The 14,925-nt window shown below is 46.8% G+C and overlaps 1 protein-coding gene across 1 annotated transcript; it reads left to right on the top strand.

The window, feature by feature from the left end:
* Positions 1 to 743: 743 nt before the first annotated feature.
* On the top strand, positions 744 to 3,708 carry ZFAND2A (zinc finger AN1-type containing 2A; the record flags this gene model as incomplete). The annotated part of the gene is given in 6 exon segments (XM_079543117.1): positions 744 to 753; positions 1,824 to 1,918; positions 2,501 to 2,587; positions 2,590 to 2,619; positions 2,823 to 2,974; positions 3,510 to 3,708. Coding segments are annotated over 6 exon segments (573 nt in total).
* Positions 3,709 to 14,925: the final 11,217 nt, after the last annotated feature.

Below are 14,925 nucleotides of genomic sequence, written 5' to 3' on the forward strand. Positions count from 1 at the left end.
CATGAAAATGATGGAGCTGACTCAGCTCAGCCAAGAAATCCTTTTAACCAAACCCAATGGCCAAGTGAACCTGGTGGAAGATGCTGTGTGACTGCATTGCCCCATGCCAGACATGTCTGTGTGCTGAGAACAGGACAAACTGCTCAGGCTCTCCTTGGACTTGGAACCACCAGCATCTGCATCAAACCCAACCTAAGGAACTGACCATCAGCAGACCAACAGTGTGTGATGGTGATGGAAACATCCACCAGCAGATCAACACTGTGTGACATCTGATGGAAACATCCACCGCAATTACAGAATTCTCTTCTAGGACAAAGGCAGATGACAGCCTTAGAAATTCAAAGCAATGTCAACCTGGTTCAGCTGCTGCTTGCCCAAACACGGCGAGGAGAAAATAAGCCAGGATCAAGGCTGCCTTGAGGGCAGGTGGCCAGGGAAGCTTTTAAACTGGAAACTTTACGAGTTTTTTTGTTTTTTGTCATGAGATCACTGGGGATGTGGGACAGCCTTCTGATGGGAATAAAGTTTCAAAGCTAGCTTTTTTCCTGAAGGGAATTCCACAAAGTTGTTACGTGCACAATGGATGCTGAGTGTGATGACCCAGGAAGCCTCTTCTGACACCAGGCTTCTCTACCCAAGTTCCTGCAGCCATGCTGGGCAGCAGGGCAGCACTCAGCTGGGTTCAGCACTGCCTCTCACACCACTGTCACCCAAACGGGGACATCCCATGGGGCTGCACCATGTCCCACGGTGAGCTGAGCCCAGCCTGGACGCGGCACATCCACCCAAGGAGCCCCTGTGCCGCAGGTGGAGAGATGGAAGCACAACCCAAAGGACGGCGGGAGGCTGCACTGTACCGCCATTGCAGCTGTTCATTGGAGAAAGGGCTTTAAATGAAGATCGTTGGTAACATCTTGAGTCCGGGTGGGAAAATGAACCTAGAGTGCCTGGCTTCGGTTCCATCCAGCGGGGCGTGATGTCAGCGCACACCCAGCACTCACACGAACGCCACGTGGCACTGCTGCAGTAACCAACATCACTGAGCCGACAGCCGCTGCCTCCACGCAAAGCGAGCAGCCGGCAGGCGGAGCACGTGGGGACACTCCGCAGCTCCTGCTGGAACCGCAGCGTCCGCCACCAAGCCGTGCTGCCGTGCTGCCGTGCTGCCGTGCTGCCGTGCTGCCGTGCTGCCGTGCGCCCCCTGCGCTCCGCCATCGCCCCGCCTCCCCGCGCATGACTCAGCAGCGCCGTTCCGGCAGCTGATTGGTTCCGCACCTAACGAGCAGCGCGGGCGGTGACGGAGGGACGCCATTGGTTCGTTCCTCCGTGACGTCATCGGGGGTGGCCGGGAGGCGTGGCCATTGCGTTGCGTTGCGTTGCGTTGCGTGGCTTTCTTACTTACAAAATAGCGTGCAGTTCTTCGCAATGCAATGCATTGCATAGAATGGAGTAGAATAGAGTAGAATGGAATAGAGTAGCACAGTATTTTGTTCTGAGATGTTGTTAATGAACTTAAGGATCTCCTACTTTTTAATGAATGGCTTCTGCTCCGGGCCATGGCTTTGTATTTCAGCCTCTGTTTTATGACTGACGCCTTGCTAAGTGTCCTGAGCTACACGTGGCTTGTGCTTGGTCTGCCTGCATTAAGCTGCCTCTTAATCCTGTTCACTGTTGGTGGGGAATGACAAAACCCAGGTATTAGCAGGAAGAGTTTGGGCAAAAAAACCCGCCGTGCTTTGTAACGTGCCTCCAGCATTACACTGTAAAGCAGTCAGCTCTGCTCCATGAGAATCCATTTTTTGTCTCTTTTCATCTCCCAGGTTTCCTTCCTCTGAAATGTGACGCGTGTGGAGAAGTCTTCTGTAAGGACCACATCTGCTACGATGAGCACGGCTGTAGCTCTGCCTGCAAGGCAGTGAGTTCTGGGTGTGAGTCAGTGAGCACCACTGCAGGTCACCGAGTCATGCAGGAGGGCTGCTCTGAGCCTCCACCTGTGGTTTCTATGAAAGCAGGTGGAAAAACCACGGGACAGCAGCTAATGATGAGCAGAATTGCAGCTGTATCGAAGCACAGCCTTTCTGAGCTCACTTCTAGACTGTCTTTCTTCTCACTCGTTTTGCTTCTTCACAAAGAGGAGTGCTTGATACTCTCAGCAATGTAGTGTGGCCTAAGACTTACAGCAGAAGAAATAAATTGAGTGAGGGAGAACGCTGATCTCTGGCTGATACTCGAGTGCATGTAGTGCTCAGTACTCCAGAATCATATTTAAAATGAATTTATTGGATATGCTGCTATAAACTCATTTGGCAAAGCACTTCTGGCCTTTTGGATACAGATTTGCAACTGCCTTCCTGAAAAGGTAGTTCAAGAGAATTAATGAATAGAACATAACATACTTATGAATATACTTCCCATCACCCACGGGTAAGAGAAAGGGAAGGGCAAAGCAATAAGTGTCAGGCTTCTGATTGGTGTGGTGTGCTGCTGTGATGTGCAGGCTCCTGTGTGTCCACTCTGTAAAGCACCTGTCCCTGTACAGAAGAGTGAAGTACCAGGTATTGTGGTTGGAGCCCGCATGGATAAGGAGACTGCAAGTACAATCCAGCACAGCAAAAGGTAAGGAAACTGCTGTTGGAATCTAAGCAGCCTGCTTAATGCTTGTCAAGCTAGGTCTTCTGACAGCAGAGCATGCAGGAGCTTGCTGTTCAATCTCTGTTTTAAGGGCAATCGAGCGTTCATGCTTCAGCCTCATTGTTACCTGGGAAGCTGATCACAGAAAGCAAGCAATCATTGTTAACTTCGTGTCCTCTGTTATCTAGATCTTCACAAACAAGTGTTTAAAGCCAGGCTGCAAAAGGAAAGAGAGGATGAAAGTAGTTTGTGAGCAGTGTGGAGGCAACTTCTGCATAAAGCATCGGCATCCTCTGGATCATGACTGCAAAGCAAGCAGCTGCCCCATCTCCAAGGCTGGGTGAGCTGCAGCTGTGGTACTCAGAGCTCAAGCTGAAGCCTCAGAGCTCAGATCAGGGCTTGGTGGGGAGCTCAGGCAAATAAGGAACAATGTAGACCACTGGTCACCAGAGTTAAACAGCCCTTAGTTCCTCTTTGAATCTTGGGCATAATTCTTGATAGTCTGAGCCAAGGAAAAAAGCTTCTTCTCAAACAACTTCCTAAAATTCTCCCAAGTTTGCTTAACTTGATAGCATGACTTTTTTTAAAAAGCCCTGAGAACAGGTGCTGGCCATCTGCAGCACTGTTTGGGCTCTCGATCTAAATACTGGAATCCTAAAGCTTTGCACAGAACCTTAAAGTAACCGGGAATAAAATCAATAGCTTACTAACCTAATTTTAAACTAAAAACATCTCTTGCAGGCAGACAAAACATCCTTGTTCTGTGCAGTAGGAGTGTAAAGTCTGGATGTTAGATGCAGATAATTAAACTGGATGGACGAATGAGACTGAAGGTGTGTTTAAGTGGTGCTGAGCCTGGCCGTGTTTCTTTGCAGATCCACAGCTCTGATTCGAGCCTCTCAAACTGCCTTCAAGTCAACGGGAGCAATTGCAGTGCCATCTAATGGGAACCTTCAGCACAACAGGTGTGAGCTGTGGAACGAGGGAAAGATGAACGAGGTTTATAGAACACTTTTATGTCAGCACAGCATAGCAGTGCTGCTGTCACACCTTGAGCTGCTGCAGGGTTGGTAGTCGACCTTTGATCAGGAATGCAGCAGGGTTCTGGTAGCACGGGGCAATGCTTCTCCACACTGCAGGAATTAAAATGGCTGTGTAGATGCAGGCATGAGGACACAGAGTTGCTCATTGGGCCAGCAGGTTGTCTCCCGCTGGCTCAGTATGAGGCTTTTGGTTCAGTTTTGAGAGCTGGTGCTGCCTCTGAATGCTGAAAAGCACAGTGAGCCTCTGAATGAATGGCCTGAGGCCTTCCCTGCTATGTTGTATCTCCTTGTGACCACAGGTTTTAGTGGCGTGGCTCTCACAGTGCGTTCTTATGTCTTTCAGGTGCAGATGATAGAGGCTCTTCACATCTGGATCAAACCTTGTCTACTTTTAAGTTAATCTCATCAGAAGCTCTTTTCTATGCAAGTAATTTATTTTTCGTGCAATCTCTTAGCCTTTCAATAATCTGTCACCCTTTCTAAGACTTTGTTTCTTTCATGATATTACAGCTTTTCTTCTAAGAAAAACACTTGAGGAAATAATAGTAAGAAAGCTGAAATTAAGTTGAAACACGGCCAGCTTTGTTTAGGTCAAGCAAGGCTAAACTGAGTGTCTCCTAAGATGGGAGTCTGAAATACAGGCTGCTGACATAGCTCTCAATCCTTTTGGAAATCAATTGGCACACAATGCAGCGTTCTGCTTGACAAACAACATCTATCAATGTGAAGCTAGGATTCTATAATGTCTCTCTGTTTCTGGATGTTGTTTGGAGTACTTGATTTATAAAGCCATATTCAGTTTTCCTGGGCCCTCCCTAAGCAATTCACTGAAAGGATAGTGCTCACAGAGGCATGCACAGCATAATTCTTCATAATTTATTGCCCCCTAGGTAGGAATGTAGAATGGTGTGGGTGTTTCCTTGTGGTTGGGGCAAGAAGGGAAGCAAAACAGCTATTAACTGTTTCTTGTTGCATATAATGAGGCTGAAATGCAGCATTGTGGAAGGAGCTTACTCTTGCTTTCTTCCTGAAAGGCTTAAACAAAGGCATAACAGATATGCAACATCTATTATCTTCATCAGCTGTATTACCTAGAGGCTCTGCTCTTTAAACTGCAGGAACATCCAGCTGCTTAGCTTGGGGCCTGAAGTATTGCAGCTTGATGAAATGGAAATGTGCTGTTAATGAACAGTGCTAATTCCCCAGCTGCGATCTAAGTAGACCTCTCATCCAACTAATTGTGAGAAAAATGCCAAAGCTTACTGATGATGTCAGGGGGTTAAGACCTCAATTTCATGTGTCATTGGAGCTATTCCTCTGCACTCTGGGGCTGGTAGGCTGGAGCCTTGGCTTAGGACTAACTGAAGGGTAATTGCAGTCCCTCAAATCACCTGCAGCTATGAGCTTCCAATGCCGTTCTGCTGAGCTGGGAGGAATAGCGTAGCAGAAAATGTTGCATTCCTTGACCTGGGAAAAATAATCGTTGATAATTCAGCAGGAGATGAGAGCACAACTGCAGTTAATGCACGTACATTCAACCTTGTGCTCTGCCACGTTTGTGCGTTGATCATGGCGCGCTGCTTCTCTCTTTTCAAAAAGACTCCTTAGAGTATGAATGCTAAAGGGAAAATATGCCTTTATGGTTCCTTATAGGAAAACTGAATACGTGGCCCAAGTATTGACATGTAGACTTTTTGTCAGGGCAGAGATAAGGTAATTTCTTGATGGCATGGAACAATAAATGAGCGTGCTAGCTCTGTTCACATCTCACCTAGTGGGATTTCATTTCATACAGTGACGTGTTTTTTGGAGAGCGATTAAAGCCCTGTAAAGCTTTCGGCTGGCCAAATAAAATTCGTGAAGCCTGGCGGTACGAGTTACCGCCGCTAATTCCACGCAGCCTAATTTTACGCAGTCGTGAGGTCTGAATTGCGACAGGCCAATGTCTGTAATACCGCGTTTAACCACAGGGTGGCGCAATAGGACGCGTAATAAAATCTGATGCTGAGACGGCTAAGCGTAGAGCGCGCTTCCATCCGCGATAGAACAAAGCTGAAAGGACAGCTCTGCTTTTTCGACAGCGCCCCCTGCCGGCCGCCCACTGCGCCCAGCTCCGGCGCCGCGCTGCTGGCAGGACTTTGTAATCCCTGTACGTTGCACGGGGCTGGCGCTGTGCCCCGGCAGGGGAAGGGGCTGCGGGGGAGCAGCAGCGGGCGCTGGCCGGGTTGACGTGCTGTGAGGTGAGGAGGACGTGGGGGCGGCGCTGAAGAGCGTGAAGGTTTGCCTCCTCCCGGAGGTGAGGTGCCGGGAGGCGTTGCCTGCAGCCCACAAGGAAGCGTTGCGGTGACACGGTTGTTTTCCTTAACTGTCCCTGCCCGTAAATTACCACGGAGCGCTTTGTGCATGCGGTATTTATAGCGATGGGCATTGGCACGCTGCCGGGAAGCCCTGCCCTGGGAGGTGTTTCCTGTCAGCCCACAATAGCTGCGTATGCTGCGCTGGGTGCCTTCACCCGGCCAACGGCGGGCGGGGCGACCTCCGTGTCCCCGCACTTGGAGGCGGACGGCCGCCAGCGCGCAGCAGCTCGGCGCGGAGAGATGACGTCACGGCTGCCCTCCGCGAGCCGGCCGGGCTCCCGGCATGCGCCCTCTGAGTGGGCGTTCTACACCGGAGCTCCGCTTCCTATTGGTCGCTCTTAAGATTGGCACGTCGAGAGCCAACCAGATGCGCAGATTCCCTCCCTGCAGCCAATGGGAGAGAGAGGGCGGGCTGCGGCGCCAAGCGTGAGGCTCAGTTAAATGTGAGGAGGAGGCGGGCCCGGGGGAAGGTGCGTGGCGGCGTGCGGGGATGCGGCCGTGCGGCGCCTCGGGCCCTTCTCACGCGTATCCGCGGCGGGTGCGGGGCCCTGAGGCCTCTCTGCCCCGCGCGGGCCTGGCCGCAGGTGCGGACCTGCCGTGTGGCGTTCCGCTCGTGTCGGTGTGGTGGGGAAGTGGAACCGCGAGGGCTGCTGATGTGCGGGGATTTGCGCGCGCTGCGGGAGCAGAGGGGCGCGCGGTGCGGCGGCTCGTGGGGTGGGGAGGAGGGGGCGCTGGGCAGGCCGGAAAGTCACGTGATGCCGCCGGCCGGGCACGAGAGTGCTCCGAAAGTAGTGCCTCCTGGTTATCTGCGTGGAAATGGCGGCGGATGCGAGGAGTGCCGTAACGCTGCTGGACAGAGCGAGTTCTCAGCTACAGAACGCTGCGTGCCGGCACATCCAGCGCTGTAGCTGAAATGCTGAGTCGTGGCTTGAGGCACTGATAAACACCTGGTGGGAAGGCAGGGCCAGACCAGGGTGGCTCAGGTGCATGCAGTGCAATGCAGCTGTGTGATCCGAGGTGGAGCCGGGACCCAGCCCTCATGTAAGGGCTGGCAGTGGAGGTGAGAGCTTCTCACTGGAGATCCCTGCCTGAGGCTTTCTGAAAAGTAAGCAGCTTCTTTCCATTATTTCTATGCTCGTGGCTGTTGCATTTGAGCAAGCCCTCGCTTGCTGCAGCCTGGGACCTTGCTGCTGTGCTGTCGTTGCTGCACTTTCCATCATGTTACAACCACCTGTGTCCTGTGCACAGAAAGCTGTGCACTTTTACCACCAATGAACAAGAGCCTGCATGCTGTGCTTGTAGGAAATCTGCAACAATGTAGGTGTCACCACTGCAGAAACACACCACCCACCTCCCGACTGCTCACGCCCGCTGCGTAGTCTCCACAAGTATTCAGCAAGCATCAACGAGTGTTAATGAGTGCCGTTTCTTCTACATGAAGGAACTAAGAGATGTATTTTTGCTTCATGTTCGCTTCCATGTCAGGTGGCCCTTCTGCTGCCATCTGTCACACAGCAGTGAAATCTCATGGGATCTTGGTGGGAAGTTTCAGCTTTTACTGCCATCCCACCAACATCCATGTCTGACACTGGGGGCCAATGTAACAAAATAGGAGGCATTACTTTCGGAGCAGCCCTTCTGTGCTGCCTACAGGTGGCAAGGCATGCTGCTACTGACCTGCTTCCCAATGCTGCACAGCTCTGCTGACCTGCTGCTGAGTGCAGCACAGACTGCATCAGTTGTGGGTGCTGGGCTCTCACAGAGAACAGAAGCCATGGAGTTTTTTAACAGGGGAGTGATATTCTGGTTTTGCAGCAGCTGAACTGGATCGTATTATGAAAGGAAAAAGCTGAGAATGCCCCCAAGTTAATTGAAGTTCAATGCAAACGAGCATTTTCCTAGTCAAGATATAATTCTTGTGCTAGTGTAGACCCTGTGTATGAGGTTTGTACATTTCAGATTTAAAAAGAAAAACAACCAAAACCACAAAATGAGGAGTTGTAATGGTGCTTTGATTGTTGGTAATTACACAATGTTCTTTTTCAGAATGGCGAAGAAGAATATACAAACCAAAGAAATGAAAGAAGAGAAAAGTAAAAAGCTAAAGCGACGTGTGACCCAAAAGGGAGAGCTGGAGTCAGAGACAGAACCGAAGAAAAAGAAACGAAGTCTCCAGGTAGGTCGTACTGGTTTTCACTGTTCAACTCAGTGCAGTGTGGGTAGGTTGTTACCTGTGGTGTTCATAGCAGTCTGAGTACCCCATGTGATTCAGTTGCAGTTGTCCCTTGTATGGGGGACATATATGGGGGATTCCACTTTCGCCTGGAGTGAAAGTGAAAAAGAGAAGGTAAATGGAGCAAACATCTTGGGCTGTGTCTGATCATTTGGAATACTTGTAGCAGTCAGAGTCTCTCGTCCGAATGCTTTTATGAAAGACAAAGGATGAGTGAGAGCGTGTGGGTGAGAGGGGAGCCCGATGGCTCTGATCAGCTGTCATATGGCAGTGGAGGCGTAGCTGAAGCCTTCATGTGATTCTGAGTGGCTGGAAAAGCATAAAGGTTTTTTTCATGGAAGTCCTGTTGGTATTTGTACAGAATGTCGAATGGCCAGAAGGTGTCAGCAGTCTCTTTGTGCAATGAAATATTTGATGAATTGATTTTATGATAGCGAGGTTAACAATATTGAGATGTTAAGTAGAAGCTAAAGGGTGTCCATTTTTTTTTCTAATGGAAACAGTGCATAAACAAGGTGACTTAATTCAGTTCTTCCAAGTGCTTAATGTGGAACGTGGATCAAAGGAAGGAACGTGGTTTGATGATATAACAAAGGGGAGAACAAAAGGTGAAGTTCTGTTACTTAGGATAAGCCATGGTCTCATAGGACACGGTTATCTGACATAGATGAGAAAGCTGTGTGTTGCTGTCATTACCATGAGATGTGTGATTCAACAGAGATCACAACTAGAATGTAGCACTACTTATTTTATTGTTGTGCTCTACCTGAGCATACTGGCAATGCTACTTCTTTCTGAGAGCTTTTGCTTGTGTGCAAGTACTGCATGTGTCTGCAGTTGTTGTAAACCATGAGAAAAGCCAACCGATGGGCAGCAGCTGTTTGGAGGTCTGTAAATACCTGTGGTTTTGAACACAGCAGGAATGTGCTGAAGTAAGGAAAGAGTGCACAGTGCACTTTGGTCTATTCCAAAGTAAAATGGCAAGTCTCTTATGTGTAGCTTCATAAAAGGAAATGTTTCTCCTTCCCTTTGTAAGGTGTGCGTTACAGACTTCAGATTCATAATAATGTAATTCAGTTTGTGTAGAAATGATTTTCCAGGGTAAGAAGCGTGAAATGGAAAGTCAAAATTAAGGTGATGTTGTCTGATCTTTCTTTTTGGACCATCTGATGTCACCTGGTCAGCTTGTAGGAGGCCTGGGTCAGCTCTTGTTGTCCTTGCAGGCTGTAGGACAGCGAAAGAGAGAGCAAATATGAAATGGAAAGCAGGCTCCTTAGTGCTGCTAGGGAGCATGGCTAGGCACAGCGTTCTTAGGACTATAAATGTTGGTGTCAGAGGGTGGCTTAAACATGTATCTGGTGTTAGTTTTAGGGAATGCCATATAAGGTCTACGAGAAGCTATTTTTTGGCATCAGCTTTATAAACTATAACTGTTGATAGTAGGAAAGTGTAAGTCAGTAGACCACATTTTTTATTTGAAATGGCTGGCAAGGATGAAAAACATCAGGCAAATCTTAAGCAATTTTACTGCAGAAATGGTCAATGAGTGTCAGCTGTATCCCACTTTGACTGTTGCTCGTGTGCACTCCCAAATTAGTGTGAAATAGCAGTTAAGTCACAGTGGCGTGCTTTAAAATGCTTTGGCAGTCAGGTCTTGTCAGTGTGCAAGATGCAGCTGAAAACAAGTTAAATTTGCTGTGCATATATAGGAAGGTGAGAAGGAGCACTCGAGAGAAGCAAGCTGCAGAGTGATGGGCTCTGGTAGCTGGATGGAACAAAGACAACTGCTGGGAATGCTCTGCTACTTTAAAGTAAGCTTAACCTCTGATAGACCTGCTGGAATTGCTGAAGTATGACAGCTGGATTCTGATTCTGTGCTGGATTCTGTGCTACGGTGAACTTCTAATGCAGGAACTGAAGTGAAGAGAACTTTTTTTTGGTGTTCTTAAGGCAAGAATTGGTAGGTCCCAGTTCCTTCCAAGGAGTCTCATGTGATGGAAGTAGGTCAGAAGGTAGCAGCACGGCATGCTGCTTGTGGAGGGGGAGTTTCCACTGGGTCATTAAGTCACTTTTCTTTCCCATGATTTACTTTTTGTCCTATTCTGTTACAGCACTTTCAGTCTGCAAAGCAGAAAATGTAAATCTCTAAATGATTTTGTTACAGAGCTGCAGGCAGGCACGTTGGAATCTGTCTTAAGTGACCGAATTTATTACACATTGATTATTCCTTCATGGAATTTATCTCAGAAATTTTCAGCAGCCTGAGATGAAAGCATTTTTCCTTGGAACAGCTCGACCTTTTGGAGCAATCTTGATGCCTTATTGATTTCCATCTTCTCAGTTTCTTTTCTTTACATTGAATAGCAGTGAGTGATTCAGGTACAACAGAAGTGTTTCCGTGAATGATCTCAGAACCACGTGGCTCTGCGTGCCAAATCCGAGTGGGGCTCAGCAATGCAAGTTTTTAGATTGAATTTCCTTTGTGTTATTTATTTATCTTTACTGATTTTCATAACATTGCTGTTTTATTGAGCTACTTGGCAATAAAACCCACGTGTCTTCCACATTGATTTTTAAAACGCCTGGGCATTAGTGTCTGTGTTTTTAATGATTTTGTAGCTTACCAACACGGCCTTACATTAAACCATACTGTAATTGGAGATTATTCTTCATATTGTCACATAATATAGGCATAAAGAAAAGAAATTTGAAGTATGCCTCCTAGACTGGTGGTCTGGAGCTGAATGCTGGCTTCTTAAAGAAGAACTTTCTGATGGGCCTTGTCTGTGACAAATGAGTTTTGTCTCGGCTCCATGGCAAGAATATTCATGATATTTTATCTGTCGTGTTGGAGTAACAGAAGCATTGGAAGTGCTTGTTTGCAGTCACTCGTGCCTTGCTTCTGTTTATGGATTTCTTCACCCTTCAGATTTCAGCTGCCTCGGTGCTATGGAAGCGTACTGAAAAGCAGAACTGACGTTAGGAGCCTTGTAGGCAGGGAACGTGGTGCAGTGATGGCTTTGGTTGTGAAGGCTGTTGGAGTTGTGCTGAGAACGACCTCGCCGTACCAAAGGATCTTTTGACCTTGGGACATAAGGGCTGCTGTTCCTCCAGGGCTGTTCTCAGAGCTGCAGGCTTCCTGCAGAACAGTAAGAAATTCTTCCAGAGTTGAACATCTATTAAGCAAGAGACTCAAAATTGATAATCCATAGAAAACAACGTTAATTTCCTCTTCCTTCCCAATTTAGTCTAGCAAATGTTGTAACTTCAAGGAAAATTGAGTAAGAGCCAGTCAGGTCATTATAAATCAAATCCTGTTGTTTGTGGTTGAAGGGTATTTTGTGTAATGCTCATGCAGCATTGTCTGTTCCTTGTCATCTTCAGCAGTGCTGGTGGTTGGAGGAGGAGGAATCAACATTTCCCCCAGATAAAGGCAAAATCAGTGGGAAAGGAATTTAATTTTTGAGATTCCATACAGGCAGTACAAACAATGGCAAATAAACAAGTAGCTCAGAGCGTTTCTTTAATCAGAGGGCTGCTGTGCAGGTGCCCAAACAGTAAGCTCTGTTTGCTAAATGGAAAATGGCAAACTTAGTAGGGAAAGTGTTTTTCTCTTCAGCCTTTTGGGGATTGTGATAAAGACCAACAAGGAGGTACTAAACTCATCCTGCAGCAAAGCCAACCACGAAAAGTGATTCTCTAAAATCATTGTTTTGTGTGCAGGAGAGGAAAACCCCCCACAGACCACAGTGTTTCAGCTGTGGAGGTGAACAATTCTGGTGTGAGCTTGGTGGAATGCTTAGGAGTGCTGCTTGTAATCAGGTAACTGGGGGAGTAATATGAATGGTTAATGAATGCAAACCAGACGTTTGTGGCGTAAGATCCATCAAGCAGATAATGTAAAGCTCTCATCAGAAAGTGTATTTCTTTCTTTGGCAGCCCACTGATTCATACTAAAGCCTGTTGCTGGAATAAAGAGCTGCGGATGGTTTGCAGACGGAGTCTATGAGTCCTGTCTTGTTACTTTGATTTATTTATTGGTTCATTTTGGATGATGTGAAGCCTTTTGCGTAACCACCAAAATAAGCTGCATTTTCTACCCTGAGCTGCGTTGTGAAGGTGCACCTCAGTGCAGGTCCTCCTGCATTTGTACAGTTTTGCTTTACTAACTTAATCCTGCGTGCTGTGCTTAATGTTATCCATGTGGTCATTTTAAAGAGATATTTAGAGAACTGGTCTTCCACATTGGGGAAAAAAATAAAAGGAAAATAGATTACTGAATATATATATATATGTATTTAGCTAAAGTGAGGATCTTGTAGTGTTTTCTGACTACACAGCTTGCATTTCTAATGTGCAAATAGAGCTGTGTGTGTTATGAAGAGAAGATGACACAATCTTTCATCCCTGCCTCGACGCAGGGGTGCACCAGCAGTTGTTTTGTTGGGAGGGATAACTCTGGTGAATTAATCTCTCTTTCTGGTGATAAGGAGGGGAAGATAGCTCCTTCTCAACGCAAACCTAAATGTCAGTAGGGATGTTAATGAACTTTCGTTAGCCTGCTGGTCTTGGCCAGCCTGCAATGGAGACGTTGGGCCCATTCTCTCTCCTTCCTGCTGGTTGCTGTTACTGGTGTCAGTCATTCTCTGCCTTGCTCCAAGGTCTCCCTGCTGGCCCTGAGCTTCTGACTGCTGCTCCACAGGACAGCCCTGTGATGGCTGAAAGCAATTACCAAACCGGGACCCCATTTGTGACTTGCTGTGTGGGATCCTACGTGTTTTGTCTGCTTTCTTTATATCTATGTGATATTATTCAAATTAGGGGAAAGGGAATAAAAAAACAAACTCAGAGGGCAGCTGCTTATGGGACAGAGCTCTTTGCTTCCTGCTAACACTTCTTTCTTAGAATGTTGGTAGAGTTGGTACAAATTATTTGATTGAATTAACCACGTGTTTATTTATCTTTTAAAAGAAGTGAATTTTTTTGTCACACCACATCGTGTTTGTAGGGAACGCGAGGCCTTCTGTAAACAAACATGTCTAAGAAGGTACAAAATAACGTCTGACATACGGATATGCATAGATTAGGCAGAATAATTTCACATTCCTTTGAAAATTATTTTTGTAATGGTACGAGTCGATTTCCCAGGAAAGAGTGTTCACAGCTGGGAAAACAGTTGCTGCTTTGAAGATGGTTTTCCCAGGCGAAAGGCTCACGTCCCCAACTGTGTTTGGGATAAACAACGCGTGGTGCATTTCTTACTTTGGTTTAAAGGAATTGGGCATTTTTCAGCACTTATTAACCAGCAAAAGTGCTGTGCTCACTCTGGGTATTTGCATTCATCTGTATACGTCCAAATGTAGTTCTTTACTTTTCTACATGCCCAGGGATTGAGGTGATGAGAGTTCAGGGGTGGAAACACAACCGTTCCTGGTTTGCCATCAAGAGGGGAAATTCTTTCTCTTCTTGGAGCACAACTGACGTTTCCTTTCCGCTCTCGCTCTTTACTCAGTGGTGAGAACTTTCCTTGACTGTTCTTGCTAGGCTTCCAATATAAATCCTTGCTTTCATGACTTAGCTGCACATATTTTCAGGAAACTGGAGCTCAGGGCAGGGTTCCCACTGATGGCTGAAGCTTCTGTGGATGCTGAGAATCGCTGAGGTCAGGAGCAGGGGCAGGTGATAGTGAGTGAATGCCACCCAGCTCCACTCAATGGAGAACGCTGCTGTTGTGCCTTTGTCAACTGTGGTTGACTCATTCTCTGTTTCTGGTTCTAGCTCATCATAGAGGCAAGATGACTGGAAACTGCCAGAAAAGGCCTGAATTACCTAATATCAAAAATTAGGCCCCAATCTTCAGAAATAAAATGCATCTGATTATATGTGTGAATTCTCAAAACATTCTACTTGGCAAGAAGTTACGCTGTAAGCTTGAGAGGATGAATGTTTACTAAGTATTGCTCTTGGTAGGGCTGGGGGCATGGAGTGTGTGCGCTGTGACAGGACTGCAGACTGAATCCTTGGATCTGCTCCTTCCTCTTGATTGCTGCTGGGTACAGTTTTATAAATGTTAATTTATCTAAAAAAGAAAAAAAAGGCGCAGACTTGAATGTTTAAAGTCAGATCAGTGTTAAAATCAGCAGCTTTCCTAGTCCTTGACAGAATGCTGCTGCTTTTGAAAACCAAATGGGCATAACGAGGATTTTTATGAAATACTAATTATTTGATGGAATCTATTATACAACACAAAGCCTTTCTGAGTAGATAGGGGCAGCGATGGCTGCTTCTGCAGTATGGATGAGGAACTGGCATTATTTCACCAGGGTTTTCCTTCTCCAAAATCCCCTTTGCATTTAGAGGCAATATTGAGAGCCATGCGAAAGAGCAGTGTATGTTTGTATATGTTAATTGATAAATCACAATATAGATAACATGGCTCTTGTGTAGGAGGTCAAAGCCATGTAGATGAATAAATTCTTATAAAATGCTTGTGTTACATCCAACAAGTAATTAGAACAGAAAATTAATCTTTGGACTTGTAGAAGCTGCCTGAAGTGTTGCGTGTACAAGCATGAAGGTATTTGACAGGAGAGCCTCTTACCTAAAGAACCAGACCCTGTCTTTGAATGCATTTCCCTACTTCTAATTGAATCCCACT

The sequence above is a fragment of the Tetrao urogallus genome (genome assembly GCF_951394365.1).
Source record: "Tetrao urogallus genome assembly, chromosome: 15".
NCBI classification, from domain to species: domain Eukaryota; kingdom Metazoa; phylum Chordata; class Aves; order Galliformes; family Phasianidae; genus Tetrao; species Tetrao urogallus.